The sequence below is a fragment of the Dermacentor variabilis genome, chromosome 7, assembly GCF_050947875.1.
Source record: "Dermacentor variabilis isolate Ectoservices chromosome 7, ASM5094787v1, whole genome shotgun sequence".
NCBI classification, from domain to species: Eukaryota; Metazoa; Arthropoda; class Arachnida; order Ixodida; family Ixodidae; genus Dermacentor; species Dermacentor variabilis.
In genome coordinates, this window is record NC_134574.1 from 55,211,986 (window position 1) to 55,227,972 (window position 15,987).

Here is a 15,987-nt window from a genome sequence, read left to right on the forward strand (position 1 = left end):
ACATGTTTGCAATGGCCCTAAAATGCCGCGCGCATTTGTGTTTCACTTTTTTCTGGGCGCCATGCAGTATATCAATAACAATTATATATATATATATATACATATATATATATATATAAATATATATATATATATATAATAGCTTTGTTTGCGTGCTAGGGATATTATTCCCGCGAATGACAGTTTTATGTGCAGTATTCACTAATAAGTGCGTGTGTTACTGAAAACACGGTTATTCCGGTCGGGAGTTATCACGTCTCAATTAGTGCATTTAGAATATTTGATACTGTTTCTTTTACATATATTTCCTGGATATATATGTCGATGTACCCTTTCATTTACATAGAAGTGGATTGGTCATTCCTCGCGCCACGCAGTTAATAAACCTGGTTTATTTCACTATAACACTGTTTTCTTTCGAACGCTGTTCCTGATCAATATCCCACCAACAAGAAGCGCGCCTAAAATGACACGATATCGATAAAGTTTTCTTACGTATAGCTTCATCTTGCATATAGATACGTGTTACGTGCTACATTTAGAAAACTGCTAAAGACAGCAGTCCTCCTGCCTAAAACTGCATTTCCTAGCGACCGACAATAGGCATGAGCTCACCGAAGCAATTAAAAACATTAAAACTTGGCGTCCGCCAGCGTCCGCGCTACGAACGCGCGCTCGCTATAGCAGACGACGCGCTTGACAACGACAGCTAGACTGAAGACGTCACACTGTGTAACCCCTTCCTCAAATGGGAATACATAGCAAAAAGGCGCCAATACATGTATTTGCAGGTAAAATAAAGCACCATTCTAAGAGCCTACGCTCGCAATCGCCCTAAGCGCCCGCACCGAAATTACGTTGAACGTAGCGCGAAGCCCGTCTCCGTCCCAATCCAGTTTGCTCTCAGCGTCCTCGCACAATTTTTCCACGCGCAGCGCCTCACCGGGAGAGCGCCGCTCGGCCCTCTCCGACCATTGTCCAGTACACTCTAGTGTCCTGGACAGTGGTGGAACCCAGCAGATGTACAATCATCTCTACGTGCATGTGAGGTGTATTGTTCTTTTAATTGCTTCATTATTGCCCCCCTTATGACGGCGCAGCGGATAACTGAAAGCTGCCGTTTATAATACAGAGGCTGCTTAGTTGAGCGGACGTACATTTGGGAACGGCATTACATTTACGTGTAAACTATAAGATGAGCGTAACACGTTTTGCTCAGAAATCAGACTCGAGAATAATTTATTTCGTTTAGAACCCTAGAAACAAGCCGAAGGACGCAACTGCCTCTTTTTTTTTTAGTTTTAATTATTAAACAAATTCTGGTATTTTATGTCTGGCGATATGATTGATGAGGCACCCTGTTCAGTTCTCACCACCTGTGATTTTTTCGCACCCGAACAGAGGTACGCGAGTGTTTTTCCATTTCGTTCCCATGGAATTCCACGACCTGGTTTGAAACCGTGAGCTCGATTGCAGCAGCGCAACGTGATATCCACTATACAGCCACTAAGTAGTCGACCGCGCCGCCTTTTTTTTTTTCGTTGTTGTTGTGAAGCATGGATTCGACGAAAAATTCCACACGGCTTGCGGGCCAAAGATTAGCATATATAATAGCTACCTACAATTGTTTCCGGCGTCCGAGGTCCGACCGCAATAAAAGAACCCGTGCCAATTAATCCGTATTCTGTTACACGAGGAAGACGGAAACACGAACGGAATTTTGCACTGCAGTTTTTTTCTTCTTTTTCTATAAGAGTAGTTATACTCAGTACAGGGCGCCGCAGTACAGGGCGCCGGATGGGGCAGATATGTTTTGTTTGTCTGAATCGGCAAGGAAGAAGTTTACATGTTCTTCCGTCCGCGTTTCGCATGACCTAATGATGCAATACTATATGCGTACAAAATACGCACGAGAGATACATGCTGCTTGAAGAACAAGAAAAATACTTGTTCTCCAAAGGGAACCGTACAATAACATGGTGAGCCGACACTGCGGCCGCGATGCACAAGCAATCGCCGAGCGGCATTAAAACAAATGAAATAAAGAGCAGAAAGGCATACACACATGTTGCATGCAATTGTGAACACCGTTTGAGCGGTCTGAACGCATATACCAGCGTGCGTTGTAGTACGAATAACCCTTCCGAGAAGTGTCGCCAGCGGTTTCCAGCGGCGCGACCTTGATGCGCCCCAATCCACTTCGATCGCAGCGCCGTCGCAGTATTTTTTCGTCGCCGCGCGCCTCGCTGCAAAGCATGCGCCACCCCGGCGGCTTGTCCCAGCCAACCGAGTTCTATCTAGCACAGTCTAGTTCTAACTGCACCGCGGAGGCCCAATCAAAACGCGCCAAGCGTCCCAACGCGCTCGCTCGACGAGCTCGTGATGCTCATAGCTCGAAGGAGTGGTCAGCGGCGTTCGATTCGACGTTAATGCTTTATGATGATGATGATGATGATGATGATGATGATGATGATGATGATGATGATAATAATAATAATAATAATAATAATAATAATAATAATAATAATAATAATAATTGTTTCCCATCAATACGTCATAACTCAAAAGAAGTACTTAGGTGACCTCGAATCTTTTTTTTTTTTCAACTGTACATGACATCTTGCGTGTGTCTAAACGCACAGTTCTATATCCTAGTTGCGAAGGGGTCGGTGGTTTCTATGTCCTCGATTAATTGCTGAACTGGTGCAGTTCAAAAAGCCAACGCCGAACGCAGCGGTCACGTTCTTAGTATACTTCCCACCTCTTAGCTCTGCAGCAGCTGCGGCCTCACAAATAAACAGACGCACATATGCGCCTGCACAAAACAAGAAACCAAAGAGGGAGAAAGAGAGAAAGTCGCACTTCCGCTCGGAAGGCTAAGCAACGACTGACGCGGGACGCCCGCGCCGGATTTTCTCGCGATAAAGCAGCGCGCGGCGGACTGTGTCCCCGTGGCAGATGGCTTTCAAGGTACAGCGGCCCGGGAGGGCGCGCGAGGCCACGCGCGGGCCGCCCGGAGTAGAACTCGCCCCCCTCCCTATCCTCCCCTCGGAACCTTTCGCGCGACGGAAGACGGCGCGCTTCCCCCACGCTTTTCTCTCGCGTGCCGCGATTGCCGGATCAACCTCGCACGCTTTCCCTCGCACATACAGCATACGGCGCGCAGCAATTTTATCGCCCTTGGACTTTATACGGGACCTCACGGCGACGCCGGCGACAGAAATGAGCCTGGAGTGTCCATATAATTGCTATCGCAATGAAAGGAAAAAAACCGAAATAAAGTCGTCCAGCCGCGCTCACCTTCCCGCGCTCTCTCCACGGCCTGGGAGGCGGAAGCAGGGTTCCGGTCGCACGCACCGACCGCTCCGTGCGTCGGCGCGCCTTGGAGGAGGACGGCGCGGGCGTCGAAGAGGAGGCGGCCTTCTGTTTGACGACGTCGTCGGCCATTTCCGACTCATCGTCGTCATCGTCCTCGTCGTACGGATCCCCGGATTCGCGCGCCTCCTCAACCTCTTCCTCCTCCTCGCTCTGGCTGCTGCTCTCGCTGCTACCAGGATCCCCGCCCTCGTCGTACGCGCCGCCGTCCTTGGGGTCACTCGGGTGGTCACCGCTGCCCTCGTCATTGCCCACCGTCCTGCGCGAGCAGCAGCGCATTCACGTTGAAAACTCCAGCAACCGTGGGAGATTGACGGAAGGAGAAGGCAAAGCAACAATGACAGAGCTGGCTACCCGGGCAGGGTAAACCAACTGCACGTTCCCCTGGCCAACTTCCCTGACTTTGCGTAATTGTTTCCCTCTCCCCTAGCATCCATATCCAGGTTTGTAATAGATGCGACCGTGTTCGCTTATAGCCGAGCCCGAATATAACGAATAGCAGACGGTGCATATTACTGACTCATGCTAGTTCATGTAAAAATCGAATACGTAAGCGTCACTCAACGAGGACGCAGAAAGAAACAGGGACATGGAGACAGTGCTGTCTTTGTGTGTCTGCTTCTTTCTACGTCCTTGTTCAGTCGCGCTCGCACATTCTATCGTGGATTCAAACTAACGAGCCCGTCAACGCGTTTTAACTAATTAACCAGCACGGTGTCACGCGCGCACAGGTAAACAGCTAATGCCCGAGCCTCGCCCCCGGCCACGACGCAGGCACCCCCCCCCCCCCACTCTCACCTAATGTGTCATTGCCAGATTTTTATCCCGCACATCATTTGAGGTTTCTTTTGACTTGCCTCAACCTTTTCACGTAAACTTTTATTGTGGCTCATAGCTTACTGCATCATTCTTAGCGCGGACGTGCACGGATTTTAATTCATACTTTGCTTTATTCCTGCAAAGCCTGAGGATAGGAGTACAAACGTATTAGAAGTACCAGTGGTGGCTGCCTCATCCGCATTTTCTCACTTCAACATTGTTATAAATTTCCACTGTAAGCACCATGCACACATGCTATATATTTAGGTACACACACAGGACAAAGTTTATTATATTTTTAATGAGAAGGATGTAGCCAATTAACAATTATTTCTAGAGGTATGGATAGCTAATGCCTAGAGAATGAATATTTTGCTATATGTTCACTTCGCTTCGAAATGCTTTGCATGCTTTTCTGACCCTGAAAAAGAAAAACCTGTGGACTTTAGTGACCCCTTCGGCAGTCTTTTATCAACAGCGTGTGAAGCACACGCAAAATATATGCGTCTCAGTATCGCTCCTCTTTTCAGTAAGCAAAGCTAAAGACTCTAATGATTTACAACATTTATTAGGGCTGGAAACATCATCACTTGCATGCAGAGGTCACAAATATATACAGGGTGTCACAATTAACTATCATGTACCAAGATTTAAAAAACAAGCAATGCGTTACTCGAAGAAAACGTAGTGCATATTGTTTCCGGTACAGTGGAGTAGCTGCCAGTAATTTTTTCTTTACTGATATTTAATCAGGTAATGGTAATTAATTATCTAACTCGAGACGTACTATCGTAATTATAAAAGTGTCAATGAGCATTTGTAGGCACAGCCAAGAGACATCTAATTACGGCATTTTCCGCGACGTACTAATTGCGTATTGATTCATTCTGACTGATAAATAAACCCTGATAAATATGGCGAATGCCACGTGACTGCGATCTCAGCCGCATTATAATGCAGCGCCCTCGAACAAGCTCCTTCTGTGTTAGCCAGTATGAAATGAAGGAAATAACGAAAAAAATCACCGTCCAAGCACTCCCAACAGACGGTTAACCAGCGAAGCTGAAACGCGCGGCCCTGGTGTTTATCACTAGATTAATCCCGACGGTTCATTAAACGACGGTTTGGTAGGCTGTCGGATCCTCGGTACGCAGTTGCTGTTTGCTCTCCGCTGCACGAGCCATGTTCTTGCGCCCGGGCTGCAGCATCAGCATGGCGTTGACGAGCTTGTTCCCTGTTCTGCCTGCGGAGTTGCTGTTCGAAAGCTGCCTACTCCTCAGGAGTACGTATACATCACGTGTGGCCTACCCGTTTTGGACCCGTAGAGAAACTGCTGCGCGCGCGCTTGGTTGCGACGGAGAGCAGCGACGTCACTACTGGCGCAGCCAATCGCGCCCCTCTCTTTCTCGTTTCCTTTGGCGCGTGCGCATGGGGTTGCTCCGGAGGGGTTTTCCGCGTACAGGCGACGGACGGACAAATCGGCTAGCCGTATACAGCTTCGCTGTAAAAAAGAGCCCGAAAGCTCGCCTTTGCGCATCCGCGGTATTGCATTATTCGCATCTCAACAATGCCTAGACCCACCGGGGTTGTTCAGTGGCTATGGTGTTTGGCTGCTAAGCACGAGGTCGCGGGATCGAATTCCGGCCACGGCGGCCGCATTTCGATGGGGGCGAAATGCGAAAACACCCGTGTACTTAGATTTAGGTGCACGTTAAAGAATCCCAGGGGGTCGGAATTCCCGGATCCCTCCACCACCGCGTGCCTCATAATCAGAAAGTGGTTTTGGCACGTAAAACCCCGTATATTTAATTTTACGATGCCTGAATAAAGCCTTCCGTGTCACTTTGTGCGGACATGCAATAAACACAAATTCATGTTTCGGCTCGTTATGCACTCACTCAAAACTTTGCTGCACATAGATTCCAACTCGTTGGATCTGCTGCATTCTTTGCAGCACAGTTTTCGCAGTCACACACACTCAATGAATCTCGTGTCTGTGGTACCGCAACAGCACGACGGCGGTGGCGTCAACGCCAGCGGCGCGAATCGGCGCGAATGCGCCTAGAGCGTCCGTTTGATTGCTATTGCCCCGAAACTTTATATACTTGAGCGTATAATACAGTGTTGAGTTATATGCGGACGTGGTGCAAGTGAAGGGCACAGGACGAAGAATTAAAAAACAAAACAAAACAAGAGTTCTATTCGAATAGGTCGGGGTGCATTCCTGTGAAGTCATCTAAGCGATAGCAGTAAGCTTATGGTGACAAAAATATAAATTGCAACGACATGGTCTTGTAAGCGACTTTAAGTAGTTAAGCGTATTTTAATCTCAAATGTATCCTATAACACTCGACATATCCATCACGTCACAGCCAAAGCCTGTAAAGTATTACGTTCAGTGCGGCAATGCGGGAGAAACGTTTTTGAATAGCTTCTGTAGCAATAAATCCCGATCCATGCGGCCCGATGCACAGTGGGATCAGTGCATGGTTAAAAAGATATCAAAATCTAGAGCATGCAAACTTTAGCAATAGGTTTGTTTACAAAATTTAAAGCAAGGTTAACGTGTCGACTGTGAATGAAAGCCTCGAATGAAAAACACTCGAAAAGCACACACACGCACACACACACTCTCACAAAAAAAAAAGACGGATTGATACTAAGACGGTTTCGTAAAATATCTTTTTTTTAATTCTTCTAGAAGTGGCATAGAGCGGGCCGATCAGATGTTTTAGCAGTGTACGTCTCTCCACGAGCAGGTCTTATTAACAATGCAAGGGAATTCATGTGCAGAAGTGACGCGTTTAATTTTGTTTTTCAACGCACATTTTTTTTCGAATGAAATCGCTTACCGGACATTGTTGCCATCAGTGCTTCTAGCAATGTCTTCTCCTTCCTTCTGGAATTCTTCTCTCATTATTTGACGCTCGTTATTTGATCATTACAACGTGGACACCCTTCGCCTTCTTAAAGGGACACTAAAGGTTAGTATTAAGTCAACGTGGACTGTTGAAACACCATCCCAGAAACCTCGAAACGCTTGTTTCGTGCGAAGAAGAGTCTTATTTTAAGAGAAAATGCGTTCTGAAGCGTCCGCGTACCTCTAGCGCAGTTCAAATCACCCGCCCTCCGATGGAGGAGTATTGACGTCATGGTCAGTGAAGTTGCGCCGTCGGTGAGTAAAGCGGTTCCCGCAGACGGCGCTACGGCTTTTCTGCACAAAACGCAAACGCGCGGCCAGGAAGAGCCAAGACAGAGCCGCAGCAGCGCGAAAGCGGAACTATGGTGGCTAGCGGAAGGGAAAGCGCACGACGATAAGCTGGTTCTTTATTTTATGACGCCAACTTTGACGCTCGTTGCAATGGAAGACCCTGACAACAACACATTGGCTGCTGGGCTCGATTTCAGCGATTTAAGCACTGATTAACGTGACCTGCTTTGAGGGCTCGCGCTGCCGGCGTCGACGAGCACTACTACGACGACGGCCTGCTTTGAAAGGCACCCCACGCGACTTCAGTAAGTCGGCGTTGAACTCGTAATCCTGTGGACAAAAGTGCAGCGAGCACACTACGTGATTTTTCGGCTCTTTGCCAGCGCGCTGTGGCAGAGGCACGGCACTTAACCACTTCGAACGGTGAGGTTCATTCGTTGGCACACAGTGATAAGTAACCTTGGATTCGCCGCTGCAACTGCCCTTGGCCAAGTTCCGCGGACCGTTCGCGCATCCCACAACATCACGTGGACACGTGGCATTCTCGCTGCTTGTTCCAAATGCAAATTTCGCGAGCCAGCAGGACAACCGCAGCACGACGCGATAAAGAAACAACTGAAACTCCAAAGCGCGCGCGGCGCTAAGTCGAGCGCGCAGAGTCGAGCGAAAACGAAACATTTCGATCACCCATACTACTCAAGAGTAACGTCAAAATGTTATTTTTTCTTAGAATCGAATAGAAGTAGAGAAGTAGTATTTTTTTCCGTCTTATAATCTAATGAAATGATCTTTTAAATACGAGTAGTTGAGTACTAGTGACATAAATTATGATGGGGAGTGCTTTCGTCATCGGGCTAGTACCGGAATGTCGCTGAGGGGTCTCAAATCGTGTCATGCTTTACCTCAATTTCTCCGTTACTAAAGCTCTGTTCGCGATTATATTGACGCCTTAGACGTTCTAGAGCATTGCTTTATCACCTTAACTTGACTTTTTGGTAACCTTTAGTGTCCCTTTAACAACTTGTTCGTGCTGTGCCTTTAGTGTGGCCGTGCCGTACTACAAGACAACCTGCGTTAAACAACAGTGACGGCTGAAATTACCTCCGTACAGACCAGTGCATTTTACGGTTAACGGGATGCTCAAAGGCAGCAGGAAAACAAACGTAAGCCGCAGAAACTGAAATATAAGCAGACAAAGGCCACTGTCACGCGCACCCGTTCGAAAAAAATCCGCAGAAGTGCGAGCTTCTAAAGCTCTCTTCTCTGCAACGCTAAAGGGCGCACGAGGAAAGACAAAGGAAGAAAGAAAATAGAAGGAAGAAGGATCTCAGCTGCTCAAATCCCCAAGACGCAATCTCGGAACTTTCGCGTATACACGAGTCAGTCGCCTGCCATCCTTCGCAAGGTTCTGCGGAGACGATCCCGGAGCGTTACTTTTATTTTCCCCCCTGTAAAAACGACTCAACCGTATCACTATACGTGCCTGTACGTCAGTTCCCTCGTGGCGTGCTCCTGTTCCTTTTTCCGGCCGTCGTCTTTCCTGTCTCGTCTCTGCTTCCGGGTCAGGTAGGTGCTCGGCAGCGGGAGCAGGGCCTCCAGTTCTTTCTGCGTGGACGATCGCATTGCGTCTCCGTATAAGGGCCCTCGCTGAAAGCAGAACGGTGACGGCCGAGAGCAGTTCCCGCACAATGGAGCTCACCATCGACTTTGACCTGGAGGCTCTCCCATACTAAATTTACTTGAGGGAACACGGGTGCTCCGAGCGTTCGGGTACCATTAAAACGATGGCCAGTATACGCGGATTTGTCTGTTCTTCGTGTTTGTGACTTCAGACGGTGGTGCAACATTATTTATTACGCTTTGTCGTTCTCGCTTTTCAAGGCCTCGTAGCTTCTTTAAATGCAGCGAGGAGACAAGTGCCTGCACGTATTCATAATAATTGCGAATTTTTGCATTTGTAACGCATTTTGTTCAGAGTGACCAATATGCAAAGCTACAAAGTCGTTTGAAGCCAGAAGGAAGAAGTTTAGGCAATAAACCATGTACTATGCCTAGCATTACCGTGCTAAATGCTGGCTGGATCGCCATACTCGTACGTCCAATAGAAGCAGCGTACCCCGGCTTTGTGCGCTGAAATAGCCAAACTCTTTCGCATGCTTGGCCGATAACGTCCCCGATATTTGGGTTTCCTGTTCTTAAACCTTACTACTAGCACTGCAATTACATATATGGTAATTTTCGTACGAAGCTCCATACTTTGTCCAAAATGCTATGTCCTTATTCTACTATAAGTCTTTACGTGCAACTTAGGATGTTATACCATCCCTGCGATGGTGATAAAGTTGCTATGCAGTTTTTGCTATGCACGTTTCTTGCGCATACGCTTGAATATCGATTTATTCCTTACGTAGCTTGATGAACTAACAACAATGAGACAGCTATAAAAATATTTATACTAAATATACTAAACAATTGTATGTCTTTGTACATGTAATTTTATACTTGCTCTCACCTGCAAGCTCCACTTTGCCAACCTTATATGTTAGCCTTTACTTATTTCGGTTTTACACTGTCTTTGTAGTTTTTATTGTACTTTTTTATTGTACTATTTAGTTTTTTCAATTCCATTGAACTATTAAAATACCTTGAATCGCCGGACACAAAGCACTAGACTGTATGAGATCTTCCTCGTGAAAGCTGTCTTTCGTACGAAGATACTGAGAACTGAAAGCATTTCCTAAATGTCACATTTGCAAGGTTTCTCTGTTAATAAGCACTGCTGACTTACTCTTGCGTCGCAAGAAATTCGATAAGTGCTTTTCAAGTCCGTTATTCATATTTGTACGTTGCAGTACAAAATGTTGAAGAACATTGGGACATTTTGGACGAGTTTAATACTGGAAGCTTGTACTGCGTCGTTCTTAGGCTTAGAAGCAGCTTACAACTTTTTTACGCTGAAGCTACTGTGAACTAGAACAGTTAAAGAAATTTAGTATCACATATCACATTAGGCCCAAATAAGTTTTCGTAGCAGACGCGTTCTGCACTGTCTTTATTTGTTATTTTTCTTCATTGCCCGTTATACCTATGGGCTGTACGAGTACTGGGCACAACGCAGTCACGGGCATGAAATCGTGCCCTTACGCAAGAGCGTCATATAAGGCATTAATTTTGTAAAAGCAGTCTCACTTGATCCGGAACTCGCTTAATAATGCACAACTATCATAGAAATGTGCAGACATGTCGATATGATAGAAAGGTGCTCAACTTACTGCCTCCGGGTAGCTGAACGTTTCGTACAGCAGTTTGTATACTGTGTCCCATCCGGACGACGATACCTTCGGAACGGATGCACTGCCGTCTCGAAGACTGTTCGCTTGTGACGTCACTTCGGTTCTTGTGTCATTTCTGGCTTCCGGTGTCTGCGAAAAAGCAAAAGGAAACAGATAATGAAGTTAATATGTTATGTGCTCATTTTTCGTGTTTTTTTTTTCCAGATTTTAGTGAGTGCTTATGCAAGAAGTTTTTCAAAAGACCACCGTTTCTTACTGTCACATTGCGTAACGTAGTATTGAAATTTGCAATTGCGATTGATTTAGTTCGTATTTCGTGTCGATTTTGTTCGATCGTCCCTCATTACCGTTCGAAAAACTTTTTACAGCTTTTTTTTTTTCCTTTAGGGGTGCGTGACAGATGGGGTTTTGTTCTTGTTCGCACATTTTTGTTGGTATAAATTTTGGCACTTTGAGTCTCGTTTCCACCGACGTGAGTTTTGTTCGCTTGATAGGATTCTTATGTCACCGTGGATTGACTAACTCAGTGAGCACCAGAATACAAGCTTAGATGTTACCATCATCAGTGCTGTGCAAGAACAAAAATTGTAATCAGTAATCCCGACCACCTTTAGATATATGTAGCACTTTACTGACAAAATGAGTAATCTTTAAAAAGCTGCTTAATTAAAGATGAGTATAAGGCGTACACATTTATTTTGCTACAGAAACATCTTCGAAGTGTGTGCCAAAGTAAGTGTTCATTTCTGAGCTCGATCTAACGTAACATACATTCCCATTTGCCTACAGGATATCTGGTTAAAATATTGTCTGAGGTTGCATCTGTTTTCGTACAGGCCATGTAGACGTGCTTGATTCGACGCATACATCTGCGTATTCTCACTTTTTCATGTGGTCACGTCCTTGCACATATGTACATTCATCTAACAGTAAATTCTGGGATCTTACGAGCCAAAACCACAATCTCATTATGAGGCACGTTGTAGTGGTAGACTACGGGTTAATTTTGACCACCTGGAGTTCTCCAACGTGCCGCCAATGCACGATTTCACGGGCGTTTCTGCATATCGCGGCAATCGAAATGCAGCCGCCGCGGCCGGGATTCGATCCCGCGATCTTCTGCTTAGCAGCGCAATTCCACAGCTTCTAAGCCACCACGGCGAGTGAACATACGTACTTTATAACGCCCTTCGTATATATTTGATGATTCCTCGCAAACGCCGACTGTGGTTTAACTTACGGCACATTCGAGTGGACGTTTCCGGGTGCTTGTGTGAAGCTTCAAAAGCCGTTACACAGACTAAACAAGCTTTAGCGGGGCAATAAGCACGTTCACACAATGTTAACTGCTACTGGTGTGCTCTGTCTGTGCATTAAAGGTGCACTGCCATTTTGCACGACCAGCAGAGCGCTCTGCCATCGCTCTCCAATGACCAGTCGAATGTACCATTAGTATATTCGCAGTACAAACTTGGTGCAACTTGTAGAAACTGGGAGCGTTGATATTGGCGGACTTATGAAAGTGTGGTTTAATTCTGAAAGTTGTAATTAAAGATGAATTTCGTGCAAACTCCATCGCATTTGGCACAGGATGACACTGACACGTTATCTAGACATTAACGCAATTGACATGAACGGTCAGCACGTTAAACATCTATTAGTAAAACTTCGCACGTAGCTTGAGCTCTTCTTGTAGGCACTGGCGGCCATTTTCTACATAGCCTGCCACAATGAGCAGTACCAATATTAGTTAACGAAACTATGTGCTCAACGACCGCATGGTGGGCCGGCGCAAAGCCGATGTACCACTCGCAGAGGGAAGCCGTCGAAGGCGATCGGGCTTCTGAGGCCGTTCGCAAAATCGCTGGCGCAAGGTGCAAGTGGGCGGAACGAGAGGAGAAAGCGGATTAAGTCTCAGCAGAAGAGTGGAGCAGAACAAGATGCACATACTTCGGGCTGACGCGGCAGTTCACCTATGTGCTTACCAAGACTTGCGCGCATCGGCTAACTCTTACTCGCAGTTTCTTTTTTTTTTTTTTGCAACGTGCCACCAATACATTTTAGCGGAGTCGCAGATTCTCATGAACATGAAAACGACAGCGCTCCGAGAATGTGCCTTCGCAAGTGTTTTGAAGTGCGTCTTGCGTCACTGGGGTTAATAGAGAAATTTGGTAAGTGAACCTTTGTTTTCTTCGCCTGCACTCTTAGTTTAGGTTTCGGATGTTATACGGACGGCTCTGCAGATATTTTTCTTGCAAATATATCTTTATGCAAGTATATTTTCCAGTTATTTAAATGAGACGGTGTTATATATGTAAAAACTTTTACTCGTCAAATTCACATAACAATAAATATGCGGAAATATGTTCCAGCGACATTACCGTTATCTAGAAGTCGAACATATTCAACCATGGTTATAGTTACAGGTGCTTGGAAATATATGTGCCGTATATTAGGTGCAGGTCTGTGGAACACTGTTCCGTTTAACAGAGGCCATTTCCCTGGAACATAGTTCGAAATACCTCTTACGCGAATATAAAAGGAGCGAACGTTTGAACAAATATATATAGGAGGCCGTTGCATTTAAAGAAGTGGAAACTACTTGCATGAAATTTTCCACTTACGGCTGGAGGCTAAGTGGCACGAGAGCGAGGATGCAGAGCACGGCGGAAGCTGCGATTGGCTGCCGGCGAGTGCGCGCTGCTCCGCCCACTTAGACGTCACGTGCCGCCCCCCCCCCCCCCTGCTTTGTGTTTCCTGCACGCTTGCTGGCATCGTGTTTGCCTCCGCTGTTCCAGCTTTGGAGCGCTTCTGACTCTGCTGCCTCGATGCTACAGTCACCTCTCTTTGAGCCCCATTTCCCCGCCGCTCTCTTCACTCATGCACAGAGTAGCCGGCGAGAGACGTAGGAGCCGATCCCGTCGTTTGTGTCCTTCTTCAGTCCTGGTAAGATCTCGACGACGGCTAGTTGGTTCATACTTAGAGCTGAGGTTAAACAGCGCGAAAAAAGACGAGGACACAAGGAAACAAATACCACAGACAAGCGCTCACTGCCGACTGAAAGTTTATTTGAAATTCACCGGACATTTATACCTTTTTTCAGCATAGGCGTGCGCACACCAGTCGCAAAAACATCTGCAAACAAGAAACATTATAATCTTTCATCCAAAAATGTTATTTCTTTTCCCGACAAGGCAAGAGAGGGGGTGCTTACACATTTATCTCCTTCCTTTCTAATGTGAAAAGCCTCTATCTCCCTTTCCCTCTTACCTTTCCTTTTCCCTATGAATTTTGTCTTTTTATATACGGGGGTGCAGTGACACTTGTTACAGTGTGCAGCTAAATGACTCCCATAGCCAATCTTTAGGTTACTGCTGTGCTGACGAGCTCTTTCATTGAAGCGCTGTCCCGTTTGACCTATATACGATTTTCCACAGCTTAGCGGTATCTGATATATAACGTTGCGCCTGCACTCAGTGAAACGAGTTTTATGATTTGTGGTGTACAAGTGCCTATCGCGCTTGTTCATGCCATTACATATTGAGGACAGCTTACAAGGGGCACTGAAAACCAAATTAATGTTATGTTTATTGGAAACTTTCTTAAGATTGTGTGACAACTTGTGCAAGTGTGGCACCACGTGCGCTTGTCTTTTGTCTTTCTTTTCTTTTTGGGAAGTTTCGGAACTTCTTTTCTCTTTTTGCGAAATTGCTTCGCATACTGCATCACATCACAGTTCTCCGCTCCCCATCACGGAACTGGGAAAACCTGCGTTCTGTAATCGCGCTGTCTGATTTAAAAAACTTTGATCGCACTCATGCTCACATGACTTACTAAGTGCTGCCTTAATGTACGTTGTAGCTATGCCTCTCTTAATCAACTTAGAATGTGCGCTGTCGTATGGTATGGTATGAATAACTTTATTTAGGTCCTGAGGGATCAGCCTGGGACGTAGCGCAACAAGATTTTCTTAGATCTGGGATGATATCCCCAGCATACACGCTCGTCCACAGAAAAACAGAGGTTAATATCTAGAAACTGAATACGGTTGTTAAGTGGCAATTTATACGTGAATTTAAGTCCTCCCGATGAGTTGATGAACAAGTCCAAAATTTCTTCGATCGCGTCATGAAAATGCATACAGGTATCTTTCCTCATAACAATTAAGTAATCGTCAACACATCTAAACACTCGCGTTACAGGCATGTCCACCAACTTAGCAGAAATTACATTGTCAACCGAGGATAAAAAAAATGTTACATAAAAAACAGCGGCAATTTTTAACGCTTTTAGACTTTTATCTTCATTCAACTGCTGTTAATTATGATGGCCAATTCTACATCCAACGCAGCAACGCTACATCCTATAGGATCAGCCATAGCCCCAATTTTATGTGACAATTTTTATGTATTATTATGTATTATGTATTATTATGTATTATTATGTATTATAATTATTTTTATGTATTTTTCCCACAGGACAGCGGAAGCTCATATACATGCATCAAATACATCGGACAGACAGGGAGATGTCTTAATGACCGATTACGGGAACATAGCCTAAATGTGAAAAATAAGCAATGCGGTCATCTGTCAACCCACTGTCAGGAATGCGGCTGTGCGCCAGTGTATGGATCCTGCCGCGTTCTTGCGAAGCACAAAGATAAAGACGTGCGTGAGATAATTGAGGCTCAGGCTATCAGGCGGAATAGTGATACGTGTGTTAGTGCCCCTTCGGTCGACTTGTTAGATAAGGAGACGGCCTTTTTGGATGGTTAAGATTTGGATGAGGTGGCGCCACTGTGCATGGGTTATATAGGTGTATTTCCTGAAAATCAAGTTGTTGAAGTTAGCGCATTGTGGTGTCGTCGCCCTTCCGTCCTTGTTTGCTGGCGCTAAATATGGTTTCAGTTTACCAACGCGCCCAACAAATGGCAATGCTGAATCTTTTATTCCCTTGGAACGGGCCAGCCTACGGCTACTGAGAAGAAAATGCACTTTTGTTCGGCATATTAATCCATTGTTAATGCGTACACGTCACTTTAACGCGGTGAGTTTTTGCGGTTTCGTGACGCCGTGGGACAGGCAGGGAGTGGTCCAAAAGAGTTGTTCACCAATCGCGGAGGGCTGCTTGCAGATTCGGAATAGAAAAGTTTGGAATATCTTTACATTATAGCGCCCTATGTCTTTTAATCGTACCTTTTCACTATTCCACCAAAACACTAAGTATGAAGGTGTAATGTGACTCTTGCAAAAGCTGCCTACAATTGCACGTATACTTTTTTTGCCA

General features: G+C 45.8%; 1 protein-coding gene across 1 annotated transcript in view; it reads right to left on the reverse strand.

Moving 5' to 3' along the window:
* Nucleotides 1-12,408, reverse strand: part of LOC142588640 (uncharacterized) — a 29,538-nt gene extending 17,130 nt beyond the window's left edge. Inside the window, exons 1-4 of the mRNA XM_075700468.1 lie at nucleotides 12,373-12,408; nucleotides 10,678-10,827; nucleotides 8,889-9,010; nucleotides 3,301-3,634 (exon numbers count right to left, since the gene is read on the reverse strand). Coding sequence (XP_075556583.1) covers nucleotides 3,301-3,634; nucleotides 8,889-9,010; nucleotides 10,678-10,827; nucleotides 12,373-12,408 — 642 coding nt within the window. The remainder of the gene's footprint in view (nucleotides 1-3,300; nucleotides 3,635-8,888; nucleotides 9,011-10,677; nucleotides 10,828-12,372) is intronic.
* Nucleotides 12,409-15,987: the final 3,579 nt, after the last annotated feature.